The sequence below is a fragment of the Oncorhynchus clarkii genome, chromosome 12, assembly GCF_045791955.1.
Source record: "Oncorhynchus clarkii lewisi isolate Uvic-CL-2024 chromosome 12, UVic_Ocla_1.0, whole genome shotgun sequence".
In the NCBI taxonomy this organism is placed as follows: domain Eukaryota; kingdom Metazoa; phylum Chordata; class Actinopteri; order Salmoniformes; family Salmonidae; genus Oncorhynchus; species Oncorhynchus clarkii.
This window is the reverse complement of record NC_092158.1, coordinates 91,112,430-91,133,843: the sequence shown is the minus strand read 5'-3', so window position 1 is coordinate 91,133,843 and position 21,414 is coordinate 91,112,430. Positions and strand designations below refer to the sequence as shown.

The 21,414-nt window shown below is 47.4% G+C and overlaps 2 protein-coding genes across 2 annotated transcripts in view; one reads left to right on the top strand and one right to left on the bottom strand.

Moving 5' to 3' along the window:
* LOC139421651 (guanine nucleotide-binding protein subunit alpha-13) overlaps positions 1-15,776 on the bottom strand; it is a 34,548-nt gene extending 18,772 nt beyond the window's left edge. The window contains exons 1-2 of the mRNA XM_071172737.1: positions 15,455-15,776; positions 1,934-2,160 (exon numbers count right to left, since the gene is read on the bottom strand). Of these exons, the coding sequence (XP_071028838.1) occupies positions 1,934-2,160; positions 15,455-15,737 (510 nt within the window). The 5' untranslated portion in view covers positions 15,738-15,776. The remainder of the gene's footprint in view (positions 1-1,933; positions 2,161-15,454) is intronic.
* Positions 15,777-17,361: 1,585 nt separating this feature from the next.
* The window catches only part of LOC139422599 (regulator of G-protein signaling 9-like), a 48,035-nt gene continuing 43,982 nt past the window's right edge, over positions 17,362-21,414 (top strand). Inside the window, exons 1-4 of the mRNA XM_071173745.1 lie at positions 17,362-17,512; positions 18,439-18,535; positions 19,869-19,919; positions 20,181-20,287. Coding sequence (XP_071029846.1) covers positions 17,447-17,512; positions 18,439-18,535; positions 19,869-19,919; positions 20,181-20,287 — 321 coding nt within the window. The 5' untranslated portion in view covers positions 17,362-17,446. The remainder of the gene's footprint in view (positions 17,513-18,438; positions 18,536-19,868; positions 19,920-20,180; positions 20,288-21,414) is intronic.

Sequence of the window (21,414 nt, the reverse complement as noted above, 5' to 3'; positions counted from 1 at the left end):
TGGGTGAATTTTGGCCCATTCCTCCTGACAGAGCTGGTGTAACTGAGTCAGATTCGTAGGCTTCCGTGCTCACACACGTTTTTTCAGTTCTGCCCACACATTTTCTATAGGATTGAGGTCAGGACTTTGTTGTCCTTAGAACATTTTTCCACAACTTTGGAAGTATGTTTGGGGTCATTGTCCATTTGGAAGACCCATTTGCGACAAAGCTTTAACTTCCCGACTGATGTCTTGAGATGTTGCTTCAATATATCCACATAATTTTCCTGCCTCATGATGTCGTCTATTTTATGAAGTGCACCAGTCCCTCCTGCAGCAAAGCATCCCCACAACATGATGCTGCCACCCCCGTGCTTCACGATTGGGATGATGTTCTTCGGCTTGCAAGCCTCCTTCCCCCTTTTCCTCCAAACATAACGATGGTCATTATGGCCAAACAGTCCTATTTTTGTTTCATCTGACCAGAGGACATTTCTCCAAAAAGTACGATCTTTGTCCCCATGTGTAGTTGCAAACCGTAGTCTTGCTTTTTAATGGCATGACTAGTCCTTTAACAGTGTGTGTGTTGACTCTGTCTGCTCTATGTTTAATTATGATGAGAGAGAGGGGGGGGATGAGGGACTGGAACTGGAGGAGGCTTGGTGACTGTCTGCTCTATGTTTAATCATGATAAGAGAGAGAGGGGGATGAGGGACTGGAGCAGGAGGAGGCTTGGTGACTGTCTGCTCTAGGTTTAATCATGATAAGAGAGAGGGGGATGAGGGACTGGAGCTGGAGGAGGCTTGGTGACTGTCTGCTCTATGTTTAATCATGATAAGAGACAGGGGGATGAGGGACTGGAGCTGGAGGAGGCTTGGTGACTGTCTGCTCTAGGTTTAATCATGATAAGAGAGAGGGGGATGAGGGACTGGAGCTGGAGGAGGCTTGGTGACTGTCTGCTCTATGTTTAATCATGATAAGAGAGAGGGGGGGATGAGGGACTGGAGCTGGAGGAGGCTTGGTGACTGTCTGCTCTGTTTAATCATGATAAGAGACAGGGGGGTGAGGGACTGGAGCTGGAGGAGGCTTGGTGACTGTCTGCTCTATGTTTAATCATGATAAGAGAGAGGGGGATGAGGGACTGGAGCTGGAGGAGGCTTGGTGACTGTCTGCTCTATGTTTAATCATGATAAGAGAGAGGGGGGGATGAGGGACTGGAGCTGGAGGAGGCTTGGTGACTGTCTGCTCTATGTTTAATCATGATAAGAGACAGGGGGATGAGGGACTGGAGCTGGAGGAGGCTTGGTGACTGTCTGCTCTATGTTTAATCATGATAAGAGACAGGGGGATGAGGGACTGGAGCTGGAGGAGGCTTGGTGACTGTCTGCTCTAGGTTTAATCATGATAAGAGAGAGGGGGGTGAGGGACTGGAGCTGGAGGAGGCTTGGTGACTGTCTGCTCTATGTTTAATCATGATAAGAGAGAGGGGGATGAGGGACTGGAGCTGGAGGAGGCTTGGTGACTGTCTGCTCTATGTTTAATCATGATAAGAGACAGGGGGGTGAGGGACTGTGCATAAACTGAATGAGTGATGGTAGTTTACAGAATAAAAAGAGCATCAGTTCCAGTCTGGAGAACCCCCTGCTCAGTCCTCAGTACAGCTATTGATCATCAACAAGAGACCGACACACTGCTTTTACAAGCCAACACTAAGACCACCGAGAGAGAGGAGAGGGGGGGTGAGCAACAGAAAAGACATCGACAGGCCGAGTCCAACACTCAATTACTCTGTGCTCATCATTCCAGCTGCAAGCCCCTTTGTTGGTTGTATGTGTGTGTATGTGTGTGCAAGCCCCTTCGTGTGTGTGTGTGTGTGTGTGTGTGTGTGTGTGTGTGTGTGTATCTCTCTCACGCGTCTCTATCCATGTGTGTGTTTCTCTAGGTGTGTCCTCACCAGTTGGAACTCCCTGCGTCTGTCGTAGGCGTCCTGGATGCCCGTGTCGGCCCACAGGGCCTGGATGGAGGGCAGGTACTGCAGGAAGACCTTGGTCTCCACCATGCCGTGGGCCATCCTGGCCGACCTCGTGTCAAACGCCATCATGGTCTCTCCGTGCCTCTGGTTGGACGCCTCTCCCCACGGGATGTGGAGCTTTTCTCTGGCATCCACCAACACACGCACCCCTGGGAGGGAGAGACTGTGTTAGCCAACTGAGCTAATGACTAGGCATGAAGTAGATTAAGTAGAGGGTCATACTTCCACCAACACCCCTAGAGACCGAGGGGGGGTGGAGGGAGACCGAGGGGGAGAGATGGAGAGACCAGGGGAGCGAGCGGGAGAGACCGGGAGGGGGGGGCGAGACCGAGAGACCAGGGGGAGGGGAGCGAGACCGAGAGGGAGCAAGACCGAGAGACCAGGCGAGACCTAGAGGGAGCGAGACCGAGAGACCAGGCGAGACCGAGAGGGAGCGATTCAGAGAGACCAGGCGAGACCGAGAGGGAGCGAGACCGAGAGACCAGGCGAGACCGAGAGGGAGCGATTCCGAGAGACCAGGCGAGACCGAGACGGGAGCGAGACCGAGAGGGGAGCGAGACCGAGAGGGGAGCGAGACCGAGAGGGGAGCGAGACCGAGAGGGGAGCGAGACCGAGAGGGAGCGAGACCGAGAGGGAGCGAGACCGAGAGGGGAGCGAGACCGAGAGGGGAGCGAGACCGAGAGGGGAGCGAGACCGAGAGGGGAGCGAGACCGAGAGGGGAGCGAGACCGAGAGGGGAGCGAGCGACACTGAGGGGGAGCGAGACTGAGAGACCGAGGAGGAGCGAGACCGAGCGAGAGGAACGAGACCGGGGGGGGGGGGGGGGGGAGCGAGACCGAGGGGGACCGAGACAGAGCGAGCGACACCGAGACGGGCCAAGAGGGACCGAGAACCAAGGGGGAGACAGAGCGAGGTATACAGTCACACATACAAACCCGTTTCTTCTGTAGTGCAAGAACACTCTCAAATAGTTTTAGGCACAAGCACTCACAGTACAGTACACGTGTCCTTGTGGGGACAACAGTCTTTCCCATTCCAACTCCTAACCCTAACATGGCCTTTATCCTTGTGGGGACAACAGTCTTTCCCATTCCAACTCCTAACCCTAACATGGCCTTTATCCTTGTGGGGACAACAGTCTTTCCCCATTCCAACTCCTAACCCTAACATAGCCTTTATCCTTGTGGGGACAACAGTCTTTCCCATTCCAACTCCTAACCCTAACATGGCCTTTATCCTTGTGGGGACACAACAGTCTTCCCCATTCCAACTCCTAACCCTAACATGGCCTTTATCCTTGTGGGGACAACAGTCTTTCCCATTCCAACTCCTAACCCTAACATAGCCTTTATCCTTGTGGGGACAACAGTCTTTCCCATTCCAAGTCCTAACCCTAACATAGCCTTTATCCTTGTGGGGACAACAGTCTTTCCCATTCCAAGTCCTAACCCTAACATAGCCTTTATCCTTGTGGGGACAACAGTCTTTCCCATTCCAACTCCTAACCCTAACATAGCCTTTATCCTTGTGGGGACACAACAGTCTTTCCCATTCCAAGTCCTAACCCTAACATAGCCTTTATCCTTGTGGGGACCTGGGAAATATATGTCCCCGAGAGGGCGAGACTTCCTTGTTTTAATATCCTTGTGGGGACTTCAGTGGAATTCCGGTACCCACGACGACAGTAATACAAACACACCACAGTAGTCCTCCAGACAGACAGACGTGTCCCAAACAGTGCCCTATTCCCTATATACAGCACTACTTTTGACCAGAGACCAATGGTACTTCACTTAATTTATTTATATTTTTTATTTGACCTTTATTTAACCAGGCAAGTCGGTTAAGAACACATTCTAATTTTTAATGACGGCCTAGGAACAGTGGGTTAACTGCCTGTTCAGGGGCAGAACGACAGATTTGTACCTTGTCAGCTCGGGGGTTTGAACTTACAACCTTCCGGCAAGTAGCCCAACGCTCTAACCACTAGTGAATAGGGTGCCATTTGGGAGTGACTTTAGGGGTGTAATTGGGTTCCACTGTTTCTCTGGTATATAAAACAGGGCTGTTGGTCCACCTGAAACACACAGCCAGCTCACCCCTACACTGGTGACGTTATGGCTTAACCCGGGGTGGCAGGTAGCCTAGTGGTTAGAGCAGGTAGCCTAGTGGTTAGAGGGGTGGCAGGTAGCCTAGTGGTTAGAGCAGGTAGCCTAGTGGTTAGAGCAGGTAGCCTAGTGGTTAGAGCAGGTAGCCTAGTGGTTAGAGGGGTGGCAGGTAGCCTAGTGGTTAGAGGGGTGGCAGGTAGCCTAGTGGTTAGAGCAGGTAGCCTAGTGGTTAGAGCAGGTAGCCTAGTGGTTAGAGCAGGTAGCCTAGTGGTTAGAGCAGGTAGCCTAGTGGTTAGAGCAGGTAGCCTAGTGGTTAGAGCAGATAGCCTAGTGGTTAGAGGGGCGGCAAGTAGTCTAGTGGTTAGAGGGGCGGCAGGTAGCCTAGTGGTTAGAGGGGCGGCAGGTAGCCTAGTGGTTAGAGGGGCGGCAGGTAGCCTAGTGGTTAGAGGGGCGGCAGGTAGCCTAGTGGTTTAGAGGGGCGGCAGGTAGCCTAGTGGTTTAGAGGGGCGGCAGGTAGCCTAGTGGTTAGAGGGGCGGCAGGTAGCCTAGTGGTTAGAGGGGCGGCAGGTAGCCTAGTGGTTAGAGGGGCGGCGGGTAGCCTAGTGGTTAGAGGGGCGGCAGGTAGCCTAGTGGTTAGAGGGGCGGCAGGTAGCCTAGTGGTTAGAGGGGCGGCAGGTAGCCTAGTGGTTAGAGGGGCGGCAGGTAGCCTAGTGGTTAGAGGGGCGGCAGGTAGCCTAGTGGTTAGAGGGGCGGCAGGTAGCCTAGTGGTTAGAGGGGCGGCAGGTAGCCTAGTGGTTAGAGGGGCGGCAGGTAGCCTAGTGGTTAGAGGGGCGGCAGGTAGCCTAGTGGTTAGAGGGGCGGCAGGTAGCCTAGTTGTTAGAGGGGCGGCAGGTAGCCTAGTGGTTAGGGGGGCGGCAGGTAGCCTAGTGGTTAGAGCGTTGGGCCAGATACCAAAAGGTTGATGGATCAAATCCCAGAGCTGACAAGGTCGTTCTGCCCCCGAACAAGGCAGTTAATCCACTGTTCCCCGGTAGGCCAACAATGCAAATAAGAAATTGTTCTTAACTTGCCTAGTTAAATAAAGGTTACATTTAAAGACATGTAAATATAAAACCAGCTGCTGTTGACATGGGCTGGTCCACGTGAAGTCTGCAGGGATGTGTCAGTGTCACTGACCAGAGTGTGTGCGTGACACCAACTGGTAGTGATGGAGGTGGTGTGGTGACCAGAGTGTGTGCGTGACACCAACTGGTGGTGATGGAGGTGGTGTGGTGACCAGAGTGTGTGCGTGACACCAACTGGTGGTGATGGAGGTGGTGTGGAGACCAGAGTGTGTGCGTGACACCAACTGGTGGTGATGGAGGTGGTGTGGTGACCAAGAGTGTGTGCGTAACACCAACTGGTGGTGATGGAGGTGGTGTGTGGTTCCTGTGGTGAGAGGTGGGGCCCTCCTCCCCTTCCTTTCTCCTCTCTGTCAAACACACACACACACATCCTGAGACAGACAGCTCTGACAGTCTAACCTGGGTCGACTACCCTCCTTGACCTGGCCTTGGCCTCTCTCTCTCTGGGGAGATACTAGGAACCAGACAGACCAGTTCATGTCCTGCTGAGACTAAGAGTCCATCAAAGTCAGTGTTGTTGAAGTCAAAAGTGAAAACAGGGCTGAAATGGATAGCCGAGTCACCCAGACCTGACAAACTGAGTCAAGGCAGGTCTACGGGAGGAGGCCCATAGATATCGTATCGAGTTGGAAGTTTATTTCTATGGAGTTTGATAAACTTGGTTTGAGGTTTAGAATTTCAAAAACGGCCACCATGTTGCCAAAGGTTCTATGACAGAATGTTATTGTCTTCAAGGGACGTTTGGTGCCAACCAGGATGGGGCTCTGTAACGTCTCCAAATGCCAGGTACAGAGAGAGAGAGAGAGAGAGCAGAGCCTCTCTCTGGTTATACCACTCTACAGTAAGGAGTCATATACACACAGGGCCCAGGTCTAAAGTAGTGCACTATAAAGAGAATAGGGTGTAATTTTGGATGAACAACAAGCACAGTACAGGGACTACTACTACAGCCATAGAGGTTTTAACATTGTGTTAACTGACAGTAGTGATAAACAGAGAAGGACTAAAGGCACTGATAAGTAGTTTAATTAGACTGGCTGCCAGCTACAGACCACTAATAAGGAGTAGTATAATTAGACTGGCTGCCAGCTACAGACCACTAATAAGGAGTAGTATAATTAGACTAGCTGCCAGCTACAGACCACTAATAAGGAGTAGTATAATTAGACTAGCTGCCAGCTACAGACCACTAATAAGGAGTAGTATAATTAGACTGGCTGCCAGCTACAGACCACTAATAAGGAGTAGTATAATTAGACTGGCTGCCAGCTACAGACCACTAATAAGGAGTAGTATAATTAGACTGGCTGCCAGCTACAGACCACTAATAAGGAGTAGTATAATTAGACTAGCTGCCAGCTACAGACCACTAATAAGGAGTAGTATAATTAGACTAGCTGCCAGCTACAGACCACTAATAAGGAGTAGTATAATTAGACTGGCTGCCAGCTACAGACCACTAATAAGGAGTAGTATAATTAGACTGGCTGCCAGCTACAGACCACTAATAAGGAGTAGTATAATTAGACTGGCTGCCAGCTACAGACCACCGATAAGGAGTAGTATAATTAGACTGGCTGCCAGCTACAGACCACCGATAAGGAGTAGTATAATTAGACTGGCTGCCAGCTACAGACCACTGATAAGGAGTAGTATAATTAGACTGACTGCCAGCTACAGACCACTGATAAGGAGTAGTATAATTAGACTGGCTGCCAGCTACAGACCACTAATAAGGAGTAGTATAATTAGACTGGCTGCCAGCTACAGACCACTAATAAGGAGTAGTATAATTAGACTGGCTGCCAGCTACAGACCACTAATAAGGAGTAGTATAATTAGACTGGCTGCCAGCTACAGACCACTGATAAGGAGTAGTATAATTAGACTGGCTGCCAGCTACAGACCACTGATAAGGAGTAGTATAATTAGACTGGCTGCCAGCTACAGACCACTGATAAGGAGTAGTATAATTAGACTGGCTGCCAGCTACAGACCACTGATAAGGAGTAGTATAATTAGACTGGCTGCCAGCTACAGACCACTGATAAGGAGTAGTATAATTAGACTGGCTGCCAGCTACAGACCACTGATAAGGAGTAGTATAATTACAGGGCTTGCTCTTTTTTTTCCCACTCACTCACTCACTCACTCACTCACTCACTAAACAGGGCTGTATTCCAGGGGCTCTCTCTCACACTCACTAAACAGGGCTGTTTTCCAGGGGCTCTCTCTCACTCACTAAACAGGGCTGTTTTCCAGGGGCTCTCTCTCACTCACTAAACAGGGCTGTTTTCCAGGTGCTCTCTCTCACTAAACAGGGCTGTTTTCCAGGTGCTCTCTACACTAAACAGGGCTGTATTCCAGGGGCTCTCTCTCTCACACACGGCTTGGGCTGTTGATGTAATAATGAAGGATAGGATCAATAGATCAATGGCAAAACATCCATCGCACGCACGCATTAGGCCCCGATGCTAACGATCAATAGCCTACGACCATAGAAAAACAGCCACGATGCTAACGATCAATAGCCTACGTCCATAGAAAAACATTAGCCACGATGCTAACAATCAATAGCCTACGTTCATAGAAAAACATTAGCCACGATGCTAACAATCAATAGCCTACGTCCATAGAAAAACAGCCACGATGCTAATGAGCCATCAAACATTAATGCAGAAAAACTCAGCTAAGGGTTTCGGAGGCCAGAACAGAGAGCCTCTCTGGGAGGAAGAGCACGGGGCTTGTGGGTAATAATAGCTTCCTCCTTCCACAGTCTTATCACTGTTTAGTTCCTTTCTCTGCAGAGATTCAACTGTCATTTCTTTGAGAGCGCGCACACACACACACACACACACACACATAAAAGACAGAAGGAGCTACAGAGACAGAATGACAGGGACATTCAAGTTCATTGATGACTAATTATTAAAGGGGGATTATAAATGCACCAATCAAATAACTCTCTGGGGATCAATCAGTCAAATGAGGGTCTGAAGAGACTTCCAATAGGTAAAAGACGAGCAGGTCTTTCAGACGAGGTCAAACATCAACCTATTCAAAAGGCTTGTGTTGTTGTTGATGTTGATGTTGTTGATGTCAAGCCGGACAGGCTGGGGACTGGCGGGATATGATATTACCAAGATACATATTGTATCGGCACCATAGTATGGCGATTCTATATGCATCACGACTCACCATGATACAATATGTATCGCGATTCTATATGCATCACGACTCACCATGATACGATATGCATCACGATAGCTACCTAGTAGCTAACGTTAGCTCCCTAGAAACTAAAAGCATTTGAATCGATATATAATATCGTCAAAAATAATAAATTGGATACTCTAATGTATCTATTTTACTCCCATCCCTGGAAGTCAGACCGTGTTCTCCCCAGATTCTGCTAGACGGGGTACCAGAAACAGCCAGCTGACAACATGAAAACACTGAATAGGTACTTATGTTTAGGGGCTGAGGTTTCTTGGTAGACTGTTTCCTAATGATTGAAGTAATGATGTTATTATACACACAAACTATATTACACACACACAAAACATGCCACACACACAAAATATACCACACACACACAGGAAGTGATCACCTGAGCGGTTGACACTAAGGACAGGAGGTGTGTTGTACCGTTTCACATCAGTGGAATTCTGAGTATTTCCGTTGATGCAATCTCCAGTCATTGTTTTCAAATGACCTTTGACCTCTAGAGATAGCGGCTAACAAACACCACCGAGGCTCTTTCGTCAGCGCCTGCCGAGGCTCTTTCGTCACCGCCACATCCATACCAGAACAAGCCCTGACCCAGCAGGAACACTTGGCTGCAGAGGAAGTAAAGGAGCAGTGGCTCTGTGGGGTACACAGAGGGTTTCTCCTGGCTGGCACACAGCAGTTATTCAATGTTGTGTAGAATGCCAACCGACATTGTTCTATCTCTACACGACACAGAACGATGTACCAGTTTGCTGTAAAGAAACAATCCCAATGTTCTATAAGAGTCGGAAACACACTTCCTTTCTGGAGTCCCTTAGAGCCGAACAGGCACAGCGTCACACACATACAGTCAGTCTCCTAGCGCAGTAGTCATTAAGAGGCTGCGGGAGGGTAAACAGGATACAAACAACATGCTGAGACAAGGCAGCAGACTCTGTGGCTCAGAGCAGAGGGCTGAGACAAGGCAGCAGCCCCTGTGGCTCAGAGCAGAGGGCTGAGACAAGGCAGCAGACTCTGTGGCTCAGAGCAGAGGGCTGAGACAAGGCAGCAGACTCTGTGGCTCAGAGCAGAGGGCTGAGACAAGGCAGCAGACTCTGTGGCTCAGAGCAGAGGGCTGAGACAAGGCAGCAGACTCTGTGGCTCAGAGCAGAGGGCTGAGACAAGGCAGCAGACTCTGTGGCTCAGAGCAGAGGGCTGAGACAAGGCAGCAGACTCTGGCTCAGAGCAGAGGGCTGAGACAAGGCAGCAGACTCTGTGGATCAGAGCAGAGGGCTGAGACAAGGCAGCAGCCCCTGTGGCTCAGAGCAGAGGGCTGAGACAAGGCAGCAGCCCCTGTGGCTCAGAGCAGAGGGCTGAGACAAGGCAGCAGCCCCTGTGGCTCAGAGCAGAGGGCTGAGACAAGGCAGCAGCCCCTGTGGCTCAGAGCAGAGGGCTGAGACAAGGCAGCAGCCCCTGTGGCTCAGAGCAGAGGGCTGAGACAAGGCAGCAGACTCTGTGGATCAGAGCAGAGGGCTGAGACAAGGCAGCAAACCCTGTGGCTCGGAGCAGAGGGCCGAGACAAGGCAGCAGACCCTGTGGCTCGGAGCAGAGGGCCGAGACAAGGCAGCAGACCCTGTGGCTCGGAGCAGAGGGCCGAGACAAGGCAGCAGACCCTGTGGCTCGGAGCAGAGGGCCGAGACAAGGCAGCAGACCCTGTGGCTCGGAGCAGAGGGCCGAGACAAGGCAGCAGACCCTGTGGCTCGGAGCAGAGGGCCGAGACAAGGCAGCAGACCCTGTGGCTCGGAGCAGAGGGCCGAGACAAGGCAGCAGACCCTGTGGATCAGAGCACTGTCTCAAATGGAACCCGATTCCCTAACCTCCTCTCTCCTTGGGCCCTAAACTGCCACATTGAATTCAATTAGACAACTAACCATCAAGTCTTTGACTTTGGCACACAGGGCTCTGCTCAAACATAGTGCACTACGTAAGGAATAGGGTGGCATTGGGGACTCAGAGGCATCAGCCAGTTATTCAGAAAGGACTAAACAGATTGACTCCTGGAAATCAACCTGTTCTATCAAACCCAAAGACCGTAGACCAGGGTTTCCACAACTCTCTTCCATGAGATCTACCGGCCTGTGGGTTTTCAGCCCAACTCTCTTCCATGAGATCTACCGGCCTGTGGGTTTTCAGCCCAACTCTCTTCCATGAGATCTACCGGCATGTGGGTCTACCGGCCTGTGGGTCTTCCTGGAGATCTGTGGGTTTTCAGTCTTGTAGGTTTTCAGTCCAACCCTAATTTAAACACACCTGATTCTACTAATTAGATGCTCAAAAAGACCTTAACTAGCTGAATCAGATATGCTAATTTAGGGTTAGACTAAAAACCTACAGGACAGTAGATCCTCAGGAAGAGGGTTAGGCAACCCTGCCCTAGACTGAACAGGTGTTCATAGCACATACTCACAAAGCATCTCAGAGTAGGAGACATTGCTGGTCTAGGATCAGTTCTGCCTATTAGATCAATGAATAACACAGGGGGTATCTGATCCTAGATCAGCACTGAGACCCCAGAGGCTTTAAAATAAAGTTGTTCTAACATCTCTGTTTAATAACTGAAAGAGTTGACTCACGCTGGGAGAGTTCAGCCTAGATCCAACACCACCCGTCCATCCATCTATGACATCACAAGAGGAAGTGCAACACCCGAGGCCCCTGCTAGCTCCTCACGAGTCGGCTGGACATTTTTTATGTCACTGTCATTAATGCTACACAACGCCTGTTGGCTCACATGACACCCTATCCCCCATATAGTGCACTACTTCTGACCAGACCCCCCTATGGGCCCAAGTAAAAAAGCAGTGCACTATCTAGGGAACAGGGTACCACATCTAGACTTAGGCTATACTATCCAGACATGCACTAGGCTGTTCTTCCAGAGAGACAAGGGGGGGGGGGGGGGGGGGGGGGGGGGGGTAGATCGTATCACTTCTTAGGGATAAAATACAGTCCAGATAAACAGGCCTGTAGAATGTAAATAAGTACAACAAGATTTAGGAGACAGGGACAAACCATTTATTTAGCTAAAACAAACACACGCACCCACCCCCATCAGGTCAGAACTGAAGACTTAACGGGGGGAGATTTAGCAGAAGGGAGATTTAGAGGTGGATTAAGGAATTTAAATCATAACATGATGAGCCAAGGCCCTTTGTTTACAAATAGAAGACAGATGAGATAAAGTCCCTAAACACAGGCCTTTCACCACCAGGTCTATAGGCTACATCTATATTTCCTGTCTGAGGGACGCTGAAGACGAGAACAGAGCAGCGTCATCGGGGGGCTTCGTCCCCCAAATGGTGCACTACTTTATACCAGGGTCCATAGGGCGCAGGCCAAAACGTTAGTGCAGTGTATAGGGAGCCATTTGGGACGAACCTCAGGACTCCCACCATTCATCTGTCACATAGAAGACAAAACACAGCGTTCCTCATTGGGGATCCTGCCCGGGCTTAGCCAATCACCCACAGCCAATCATCCATCTGTCTGTGTGTGTATACATTTCCCCCCCATTCATGCATTTCACAGTAAGGATATGACATCATGGTGTGAGGCTGGGAACCCCCTGCACCCACCCACACAGACAGACAGACAGAGCTACCGGGGACATCCTCCATGTCTGATGATTAAATAACAGTAAAGTACCCATCTAAAATTAACACAATGATTCAACATAGTTCTTTAATAGGAGTTCTGAGAAACGGTGCGTCAACAAGAAGACATTAAATGGAAGAGTTTAGTCTACGTACGACAGATCTAAGATAAATAGCTTCATTGTGCTCAACGACTCACAAAGGAAAAGTTGACCAAAAAAAAAAACAACAACACAATGACTATAATTGTATAGTTGACAATTAATTTATGAATTGCTACACTAACAAACCAGTGTGTACCAGGAAACCTAAATGAGTCTGCGTAATGAACAAAGTAGCCAACTAGTAGGGGGGGGGGGGAACCACCCAGAGTGGTTTCACCCCCATAAAAGATGTTTGTTTGCATAACAGGAGTTATCGGACTGTAGTATTGCTGTACATCTCTGGTAATATCATTGACTAGTGTGTGCAGGGCTGGGTTGTCACGACTACCAGACCTGGTATGACCACGCAAGTTGGAGGCAGAAACACCCCTTTCATATGCTCTCTCTCTCTCTCTCTCTCTCTCTCTCTCTCTCTCTCTCTCTCTCTCTCTCTCTCTCTCTCTCTCTCTCTCTCTCTCTCTCTCTCTCTCTCTCTCTCTCTCTCTCTCTCTCTCTCTCTCTCTCTCTCTCTCTCTCTCTCTCTCTCTCTCTCTCTCTCTCTCTCTCTCTCTCTCTCTCTCTCTCTCTCTCTCTCTCTCTCTCTCTCTCTCTCTCTCTCTCTCTCTCTCTCTCTCTCTCTCTCTCTCTCTCTCTCTCTCTCTCTCTCTCTCTCTCTCTCTCATACAGCTAGGCCTAATGCCCCAGTCTACCAAAACGTGACCGAAATCCTTTAGTTGAACTTTCAACTAAACACTCAACATTCAGGGGAGGGGTCTGACAAGTAAATATTATTTACAGTAAAATAACAAATAGCTAGCTAGGTAAGACACAAAGTAGCCAATTGATCTAGCCAGCAAGTTTGACAGACTGTCTGGGTGAATAGAAACAATTGGAATACGAGCGATCACATCGTATCGCCGCCTCAAAACAACACGGTTTCCAGTTGCCCTATAAAGGACGTAGGAGGTTAAAATGCTGAGGCCAAAAAAACAACTGCCACATTTTTAAGAGGACGTAATTTTTTTTTTTTTTTTACGAAAATCCTGTTACTGAAGGTTTATCAATAATCGGTGATTCCTTGTCCGTCGGTCCTGATTGTATAATGTGTGGATATCTGTATGGAAACGGTCTGAAACCGGTGCCTATATGATGTGATCGACAGTGGTAGGCCACGTGGAAGCGTGTCTTGCATGCTGTTACCACGCTTACAGGCAGGTCGTGGCGACCGGCAAAAGGTCTCATAGACTTCAATAAGAGTAGGGCGGCGGGTGCCAAAACGGAAGTGGCAAGTGGTTCGTGGTGCTCGTCCCCGTGAGCAGCGGCAGCACTGCTGGCTCAGCACCAGAAGATTAAATTAGCTGAAGTCTTGAGCGGCCGTAGCACGTGGTCGACCAATGCACAGAGTTCATCTTGCCAACCAATCAAAAACAACATTTTAATGACAATATTCAAGCTGACAACAACCGGGACCGCTCGTCTCTACACGGTAGACAGATTTTATTTTGCGGCTCAACTGCCGTTTAGTGCTGCTCATGTGTAAACACCTTTATAGTGCAGGTTTGAAGAAACGTTCGGATTCCCGAGATTTCTATCAGAGGAGGCTGGTGGGAGGAGCTATAGGAGGACGGGCTCATTGTAATGGCTGGAATAAATGGAACGGTATGAAACATATGGAAACCACAGATTTGACTCTGTTCCATTCCAATGAGCCTGGTCCTCCTACAGCTTCTCCCACCAGCCACCTCTGGTTTCTATAGCTACATACATTCACACATTATACACTGAACAAAAATATAAACTCAACATGTAAAGTGTTGGTCCCATGTTTCATGAGCGGAAATAAAAGATCCCAGAAATGTTCCATACGCACAAAAAAGCTTATTTCTCTCGAATGTTGTGCACAAATTTGTTTACACCCCTGTTAGTGAGCACGTCTTCTTTTCCAATAATTGAATGTTAATTTCTCTACCATAAGCCGCCTACATCATTTAATTTTTGGGGGGCCGTATGTCCATCCCTGCCTCACAATCGCAGACCACATGCATGGTGTCGTGTGGGCGAGCAGTTTGCTGATGTCAGCGTTTTGAACAGAGTGCCCATGGTGGTGGTGGGGTTATGGTATGGGCAGGCATAAGCTACCGGACAAAGAACACAATTGCATTTTACAGATGGCAATTTGAATGCACAGAGATACCGTGACGAATTCCTGAGGCCCATTTTTTTAAGGCATCTGTGACCAACAGATGAATCTGTATTCCCAGTCGTGAAATCCATAGATTAGGGCCTAATGAATTTATTTCAATTGACTGATGATCTTTTATGAACTAACTCAGCAAAATATTGAATTGTTGCGTTTATATTTTTCAGTAACCACCCTAAACATTTAACAGTGTATTATCCGTATCCACGTTTTAATCCCCTAGGATGCCCATCCGAGTCCTCGTATACGGCTTGGTTCCCATAACATGAAAACGTCACGCATCTGACTTTTCTCAAATATGTGCAATGATGGTTAGGATATACTTCATCTAGTTATATCCGCTGTGATTAAAACCATTTTAAGCTTTCTGATTTCCAAACTAGCTACCAAGTTATTTCACTATGACTGTTCAAGATTCATGTTTTTAAAAACACTAAAATAAGTGTATAAATAAGTTAAACTACAGCAACAAAGCTAGCTAGCTAGCGTATTAGTTAGCCAACGCTTACTGCTAGCTGGGTACATTGCCTGATAAAAAAAAAACAGCTGATAAACTGTCATACTATTTTCCAACCCCTGAATAATACTGACATGGGACAAACAATACGCGTGATATCAGGAGATATATATATTCAGACAACTGAATCATGCTCAAAGGGAAACCCCCCGCTCGGGTATGTATGGCCTCATCTCTTCAAATCCCACTGGTGCACAGAAACAGTTTCAAATAAACATGGGCGTTTCTTCTAGCTTTGTGTGTCTGTGTGTGTGTTAGCTAGCTAACTAGGCTAGCGAAGAAAACAGATGTGAGTGCGCCCGTCCTCCCCACATAGCTAGCTAGCATACCAAGTTACGGCTACTGTTAGCATGCTAGCTGGGTGGCTACTTCCCACTCAGACGTCAACTCTTGAACAGAGCAAATAAGTCAACAAAGGCCCCGGGACAACAAAAAAACTAAACAGTGGCGTTATATAAAAGTACAACGAACAACCTAAAAGTACCTTACCTTTAATTACATTACTAAAAATCGTGGCCTTGAACTCTTCTTTGGCCCTTTGATCGAAGTCCTGACCATGGATGATGCGCATCTGCTTCAGGAAAGTGGACTTGCCGCTTTCACCCGCTCCGAGTAGGAGAATCTTCACCAGCCGTTTCACGTACGGCTTATCCCGCGAAATACCTTTGTCTATTTCTTTAGATTTCCTTAATTGTTCTGCCTCGTTACTCGTGAGGAGACAGTTTGGAAAACACACAGATAAAACGGACCGGGACGGCAGGAAATCCGCCATCTTTGAAACAACTTCATCGATACAGTAGAGAGAGTTGGTTTGAGGCTAGCGACTGGAGAGTCTACTCGCGGGCGGGTGGGGCGGGGCGCGATTACGATAACGTGTGTGTGTGTGTGTGTGAGCGCGCACAGGGCTAGCACAATGAGGGGGTTCGTTTAACTGGCCTTGGTTACCGCGGTGTGTGGAGTTTAAACCGGGTGAAAAGGGATTGCATTCGTTTTGGAACCGGGCTGCCTCCCGGGCCTGAGCCAGGTAACCCGCTCTGGCCGACGACGGCGAAGTCGGCTGAAAATTAAAGTGACGTTTTCAAGCACGTGGATTGATGAAGAGGGTTCTGTATTTTTACATGCGAAAGTGATTGCTTTTGATAAAAACGATTTATCTGCCTTCCCGATGAAAACTAGTATGACAAATCTTACATTTATTGTATGGAAAAAAGATGTGTGTTTTTGGACGATGCCTTGTTGACAACATGACCGAGCGGTGCAGATTGCTGTTTGATTTGAGAAAGGTGCTCCTCCCTCGCAGTTTTCGCCCGATGATGTGACAGGACATTGCCCGGTTCAACCCGGGCCAGTGTAATATAATTTTCTCAATGTGAATAAACGTTTGGGCGGATGACAAAAGGTTGCCCATATCCTCAGATTTTATTACACTTTGAAGCTCACTCATTGCAATTTCTAGAGTAACTGAAATTCATTGTTTTAGACCAGCCTACAAGTTATTTATGGCTAGGGGTATTTCAAAATAGGAATTTGTTCAAAAGGTAATTGCGAATAATAATTGATAACACAATGGAAAAATCACACCTTTAATACAGTAACAAACCATAGCCTACACACATTGTGCCTCACTTAGAAATACGAGTCGCCATCTTGGAGAAACAGAAACAAAATAAACAGTCGGTGGTTGTATTTGATGAACGTTTTATTAAAAAGCATGGATTTCAACAGACAAAGACAGGCACGCAACAACAAGATTCACACTGGTTACAACATGACAACACATCAGAAGGGTGCACTGCATGCAGGTCGTCATAATTTAATATCATGCATTTATCGGCAGTACCACCTGGGTGCGGTAGAGGGCAGTGTATACCCGGGGAGTCATGTCGGTTCGACACCTTCACCTGTGGTATCGTTTTTGGCACCATCTGTGGTTATTAAGGCAGACTAGCCCTAGTTTACATGTGAAATTCATAGGCCTAAATGAGAGATCAAATGAAAGTATATATATATATGTGCCAAATTATTATTATTTTATCATCCAGTGAATTGATTGCAAAAAAAGTTGATTGTTTTTATCCTTCCTCTTTCACCACATTCTGGGGCGACAAATATTTTACGTGGATTTAAAAAATATATTTATATATTTCAATAAGCGATAATCCAACAACTGTTACATTTCAATTCAAGGTTTTACTGCCATAATGCCACCAAATTGATAGTTGCTTGATTGTGTGACGTATGTTGGTGTCACTGTCACACGTAACAGGTTGTTAAAACCAGAGTTTAGCGGAGCTGTCATTGGTTGATAAATCCGTCCTCGCGCTTTCTGGCCCCTCTCACGCAATCTCTGACGCGCGGTCAATGGAATAGGCTACTGTCCCAGCCCCGGGTATACCATTATACCTGTGTGATCACTTTTTTTCATGAACATTTCTTACCTGGATTTTCTTCTTTAGGTCCGCGTATCGACTGACCGCAAACATGACAATTAGGACGCTGAGAGATTATGGTCAGCACTACCGACCACGGATGGCATGCCTAAAAAATGTAGGTTAACTACCAGTACGTTTACGTCATTTATCAGTACTTTTAAATGTTTTGATAAAAAGGTAATAGACTTTAGATAAACTAAAAGTTCACATCATGTCGATTGATTTAAGGTGTGCTGGTGACAGCCTACTTGTTGATAGATTATTATAGTTTACAGTAAATTCACGAGGAGCCCCAAGATTGTTGTTTCAATTGACCCTTCCATGTCTTAAAAAAAAACAACGAATCAATTGGTTTGTAAAAGTTAATTGTAAAATGTTATTTATTTACAAGAGGTTCTAATTTGGTGGATTTGGCCGCTCATAATCCTGTTCCCATCCAATTACAAATGGAAATGGAACAGCTGGGAAGTCATCACGACTTTCAACGTGGTAGTCTGCATAGCGTCGTCAAAAGATGCTACTAGACTCACGTTATTGTTTCATACCCTGTAGGCTACTGTATATTTATTTTGTTTACAGCGAAGAGATTGTAAACCTCTCAGAGATCCAGTCTCAATCTAACCTCTAAACAAGGTTTTCTTATACTTGTGGGGTCAGGACTCAAAGTGGGCCCTGGGTAATGTGGAGAGGTGGGTAGTGAGTTATGAGAATATATCTATAATCACCCACTATTTCTTCTTGATTCGGGTCGTTGTTGGACCATTTGTGTCACAGGAGGACGGTCAATTTCTTATTTGGGTCTCGAGCTAAAAAAGTTTAAGAACCCCTGCTCTAAACCAATTAGCTGCTTGGACAGCAGGGGGAAATGGCTCTGAGCCAATCAGGTCCTCCACATCTCAGAGGTCAGAGGTATCATACAGAACACATCACTATGACCTTTGACCCGATAGGACTGTTTTCTTCCATTTTCGTTGAAACAAACCAAAGTGTATTTTGAGTCTGGGTGTCTCTCTTCCCCCCCCCCCCCCCAACCTGCTCCAGGTGGAGGTGTTTGTGGTTGAGATGCAGGATCCTAAGAGTGGGGTGAAGGGTGCCGACCAGAAACTCAATGTAACCATTATCCCACACGTCATCAACGGTGAGTCACAGCACCAGATGGTCGCCCCACTGAGAGACATATCTCCTCAAACAATATCCCCTCCCATCTCTATTATACTATGACAATGTTTTGCCCTAGATCCTTTTCCTGGTGGAGTGAAATATGGCCACTGTAGCCATGTAGCAGGGCTGAAACAACCCAAACATTCAACTGAAGCCAATAGAAAGCTAGGTAGCGGCGCTGCCCAGTAGGGGAAACGGTAGGGAAACACCTCCCATCAATGCTACATTGTTGTTATTTAAAAAACAAACTGAATTCTGGGAAGTTGTGGGTAGTTATTGGACAAGCTAAGATTCTAGAGCTGCGGCAGACTGTTTTGTAGACCGCCTGCTAGGCTTGCTACTGAAGGTTATATAAGACAGCTGTCAATTGGATCAGATCTGTGTGGGGGCTTTGTGCTCCCAAGCTGCCCTCTAATCCCGGGCTAAGACCAGGGCCAGAGGGGAAAGGTCACACTTACATCCCACATGGCACAGTGCACTGTGTAGACTTATAGGCGTGGTCTAACCTAGAGCACTATAGAGGGAATAATGTAGCAACATGGTCCTTCCCTCCCTTCATCTCCAGCCCTCCTGTTCATCCCAAATAGCACCCTATTCCCTACATAGTGCACTGTGTAGACTTATAGGCGTGGTCTAATCTAGAGCACTATAGAGGGAATAATGTAGCAACATGGTCCTTCCCTCCCTTCATCTCCAGCCCTCCTGTTCATCCCAAATAGCACCCTATTCCCTACATAGTGCACTGTGTAGACTTATAGGTGTGGTCTAACCTAGAGCACTATAGAGGGAATAATGTAGCAACATGGTCCTTCCCTCCCTTCATCTCCAGCCCTCCTGTTCATCCCAAATAGCACCCTATTCCCTACATAGTGCACTGTGTAGACTTATGGGCCCTGGTCCAAACTATATAGGAAATAGGGTTCCGTTTGGGCGACCAGGAGGGCTGGAGATGAATGGAAGGAAGGACCATGTGACAGACAGGAAATTGTCATCACATTCATGGTACTCCCTGCTTCAGTGCTGGTTGTTATTGTGATTTGTAGTTTTTCATAAAAAAACAGACAGATATATATATACTGATCAATCTAATCACAAGTTAAGCTATACGACATAAACTCCCACACATTGTTATCAAGTGGATGGATTCTGCACTGTGTCTGAGCCAGGTAGTAGCTTCAACAGGTAGTCTGTGTGTAGACCAGGCCTGTGAGAGCCAGAACAGGTAGTCTGTGTGTAGACCAGGCCTGTGAGAGCCAGCTCACTGATGTCATGCTGTGAATATCAATATTCACTTGTCATCCATCACACAGGGCAGGACATTCTAGCATGGATTGTCACCAAAATGAAGGTTACCACAGAAGGTAAGCAACTGGATTCTGCTGGGTAATTATATCAATTACTCCAACACAATTAAGGTATTTTTTAAATGTAATTACTTCTTCATTACCATGTTATTATGAAAGCAAGTCACTACTAGTTAAAGGCTGTAAACTAAAGTATAACCAAGAGCTTTGATAATATATGAACTCTCACCCCCTTCTCTCCTCCCCCCTCCTCTCCTCCCCCCTCCTCTCACCCCCCTCCTCTCCTCCCCCCTCTTCTCTTCCCCCTCCCTCCACCAGAGGCCCAGGCGTTTGGGACCATGCTGGTGGCCTACGGGTACATCTACCCCCTCCAGAACCACAGGAAGTTGGTCCTGGTCCCCGACAGCACCCTCTACCGCTTCCAGGTACCTGCCTGTAACTACCTGTGTCTATCTCCCCGTATCTCCCTGTAACTACCTGTGTCTATCTACCTGTATCTCCCTGTAACTACCTGTGTCTATCTACCTGTAACTACCTGTGTCTATCTACCTGTATCTCCCTGTAACTACCTGTGTCTATCTACCTGTGTCTATATCCCTGTAACTACCTGTGTCTATCTACCTGTATCTACCTGTAACTACCTGTGTCTATCTCCCTGTAACTACCTGTGTCTATCTACCTGTATCTCCCTGTAACTACCTGTGTCTATCTACCTGTATCTCCCTGTAACTACCTGTGTCTATATCCCTGTAACTACCTGTGTCTATATCCTTGTAACTACCTGTGTCTATCTCCCTGTAACTACCTGTGTCTATCTACCTGTAACTACCTGCGTCTATCTCCCTGTAACTACCTGTGTCTATCTACCTGTATCTCCCTGTAACTACCTGTGTCTATATCCCTGTAACTACCTGTGTCTATCTACCTGTATCTACCTGTGTCTATCTACCTGTATCTCCCTGTAACTACCTGTGTCTATATCCCTGTAACTACCTGTGTCTATCTACCTGTATCTACCTGTGTCTATCTACCTGTATCTCCCTGTAACTACCTGTGTCTATATCCCTGTAACTACCTGTGTCTATCTACCTGTATCTCCCTGTAACTACCTGTGACTATATCCCTGTAACTACCTGTGTCTATCTACCTGTATCTATCTGTGTCTATCTACCTGTATCTCCCTGTAACTACCTGTGTCTATATCCCTGTAACTACCTGTGTCTATCTACCTGTATCTACCTGTGTCTATCTACCTGTATCTCCCTGTAACTACCTGTGTCTATATCCCTGTAACTACCTGTGTCTATCTACCTGTATCTCCCTGTAACTACCTGTGTCTGTCTACCTGTATCTACCTGTGTCTATCTACCTGTATCTCACTGTAACTACCTGTGTCTATCTACCTGTATCTCCCTGTAACTACCTGTGTCTATCTACCTGTATCTCCCTGTAACTAACTGTAACTACCTGTGTCTATCTACCTGTGTCTATATCCCTGTAACTACCTGTGTCTATCTACCTGTATCTCCCTGTAACTACCTGTGTCTATATC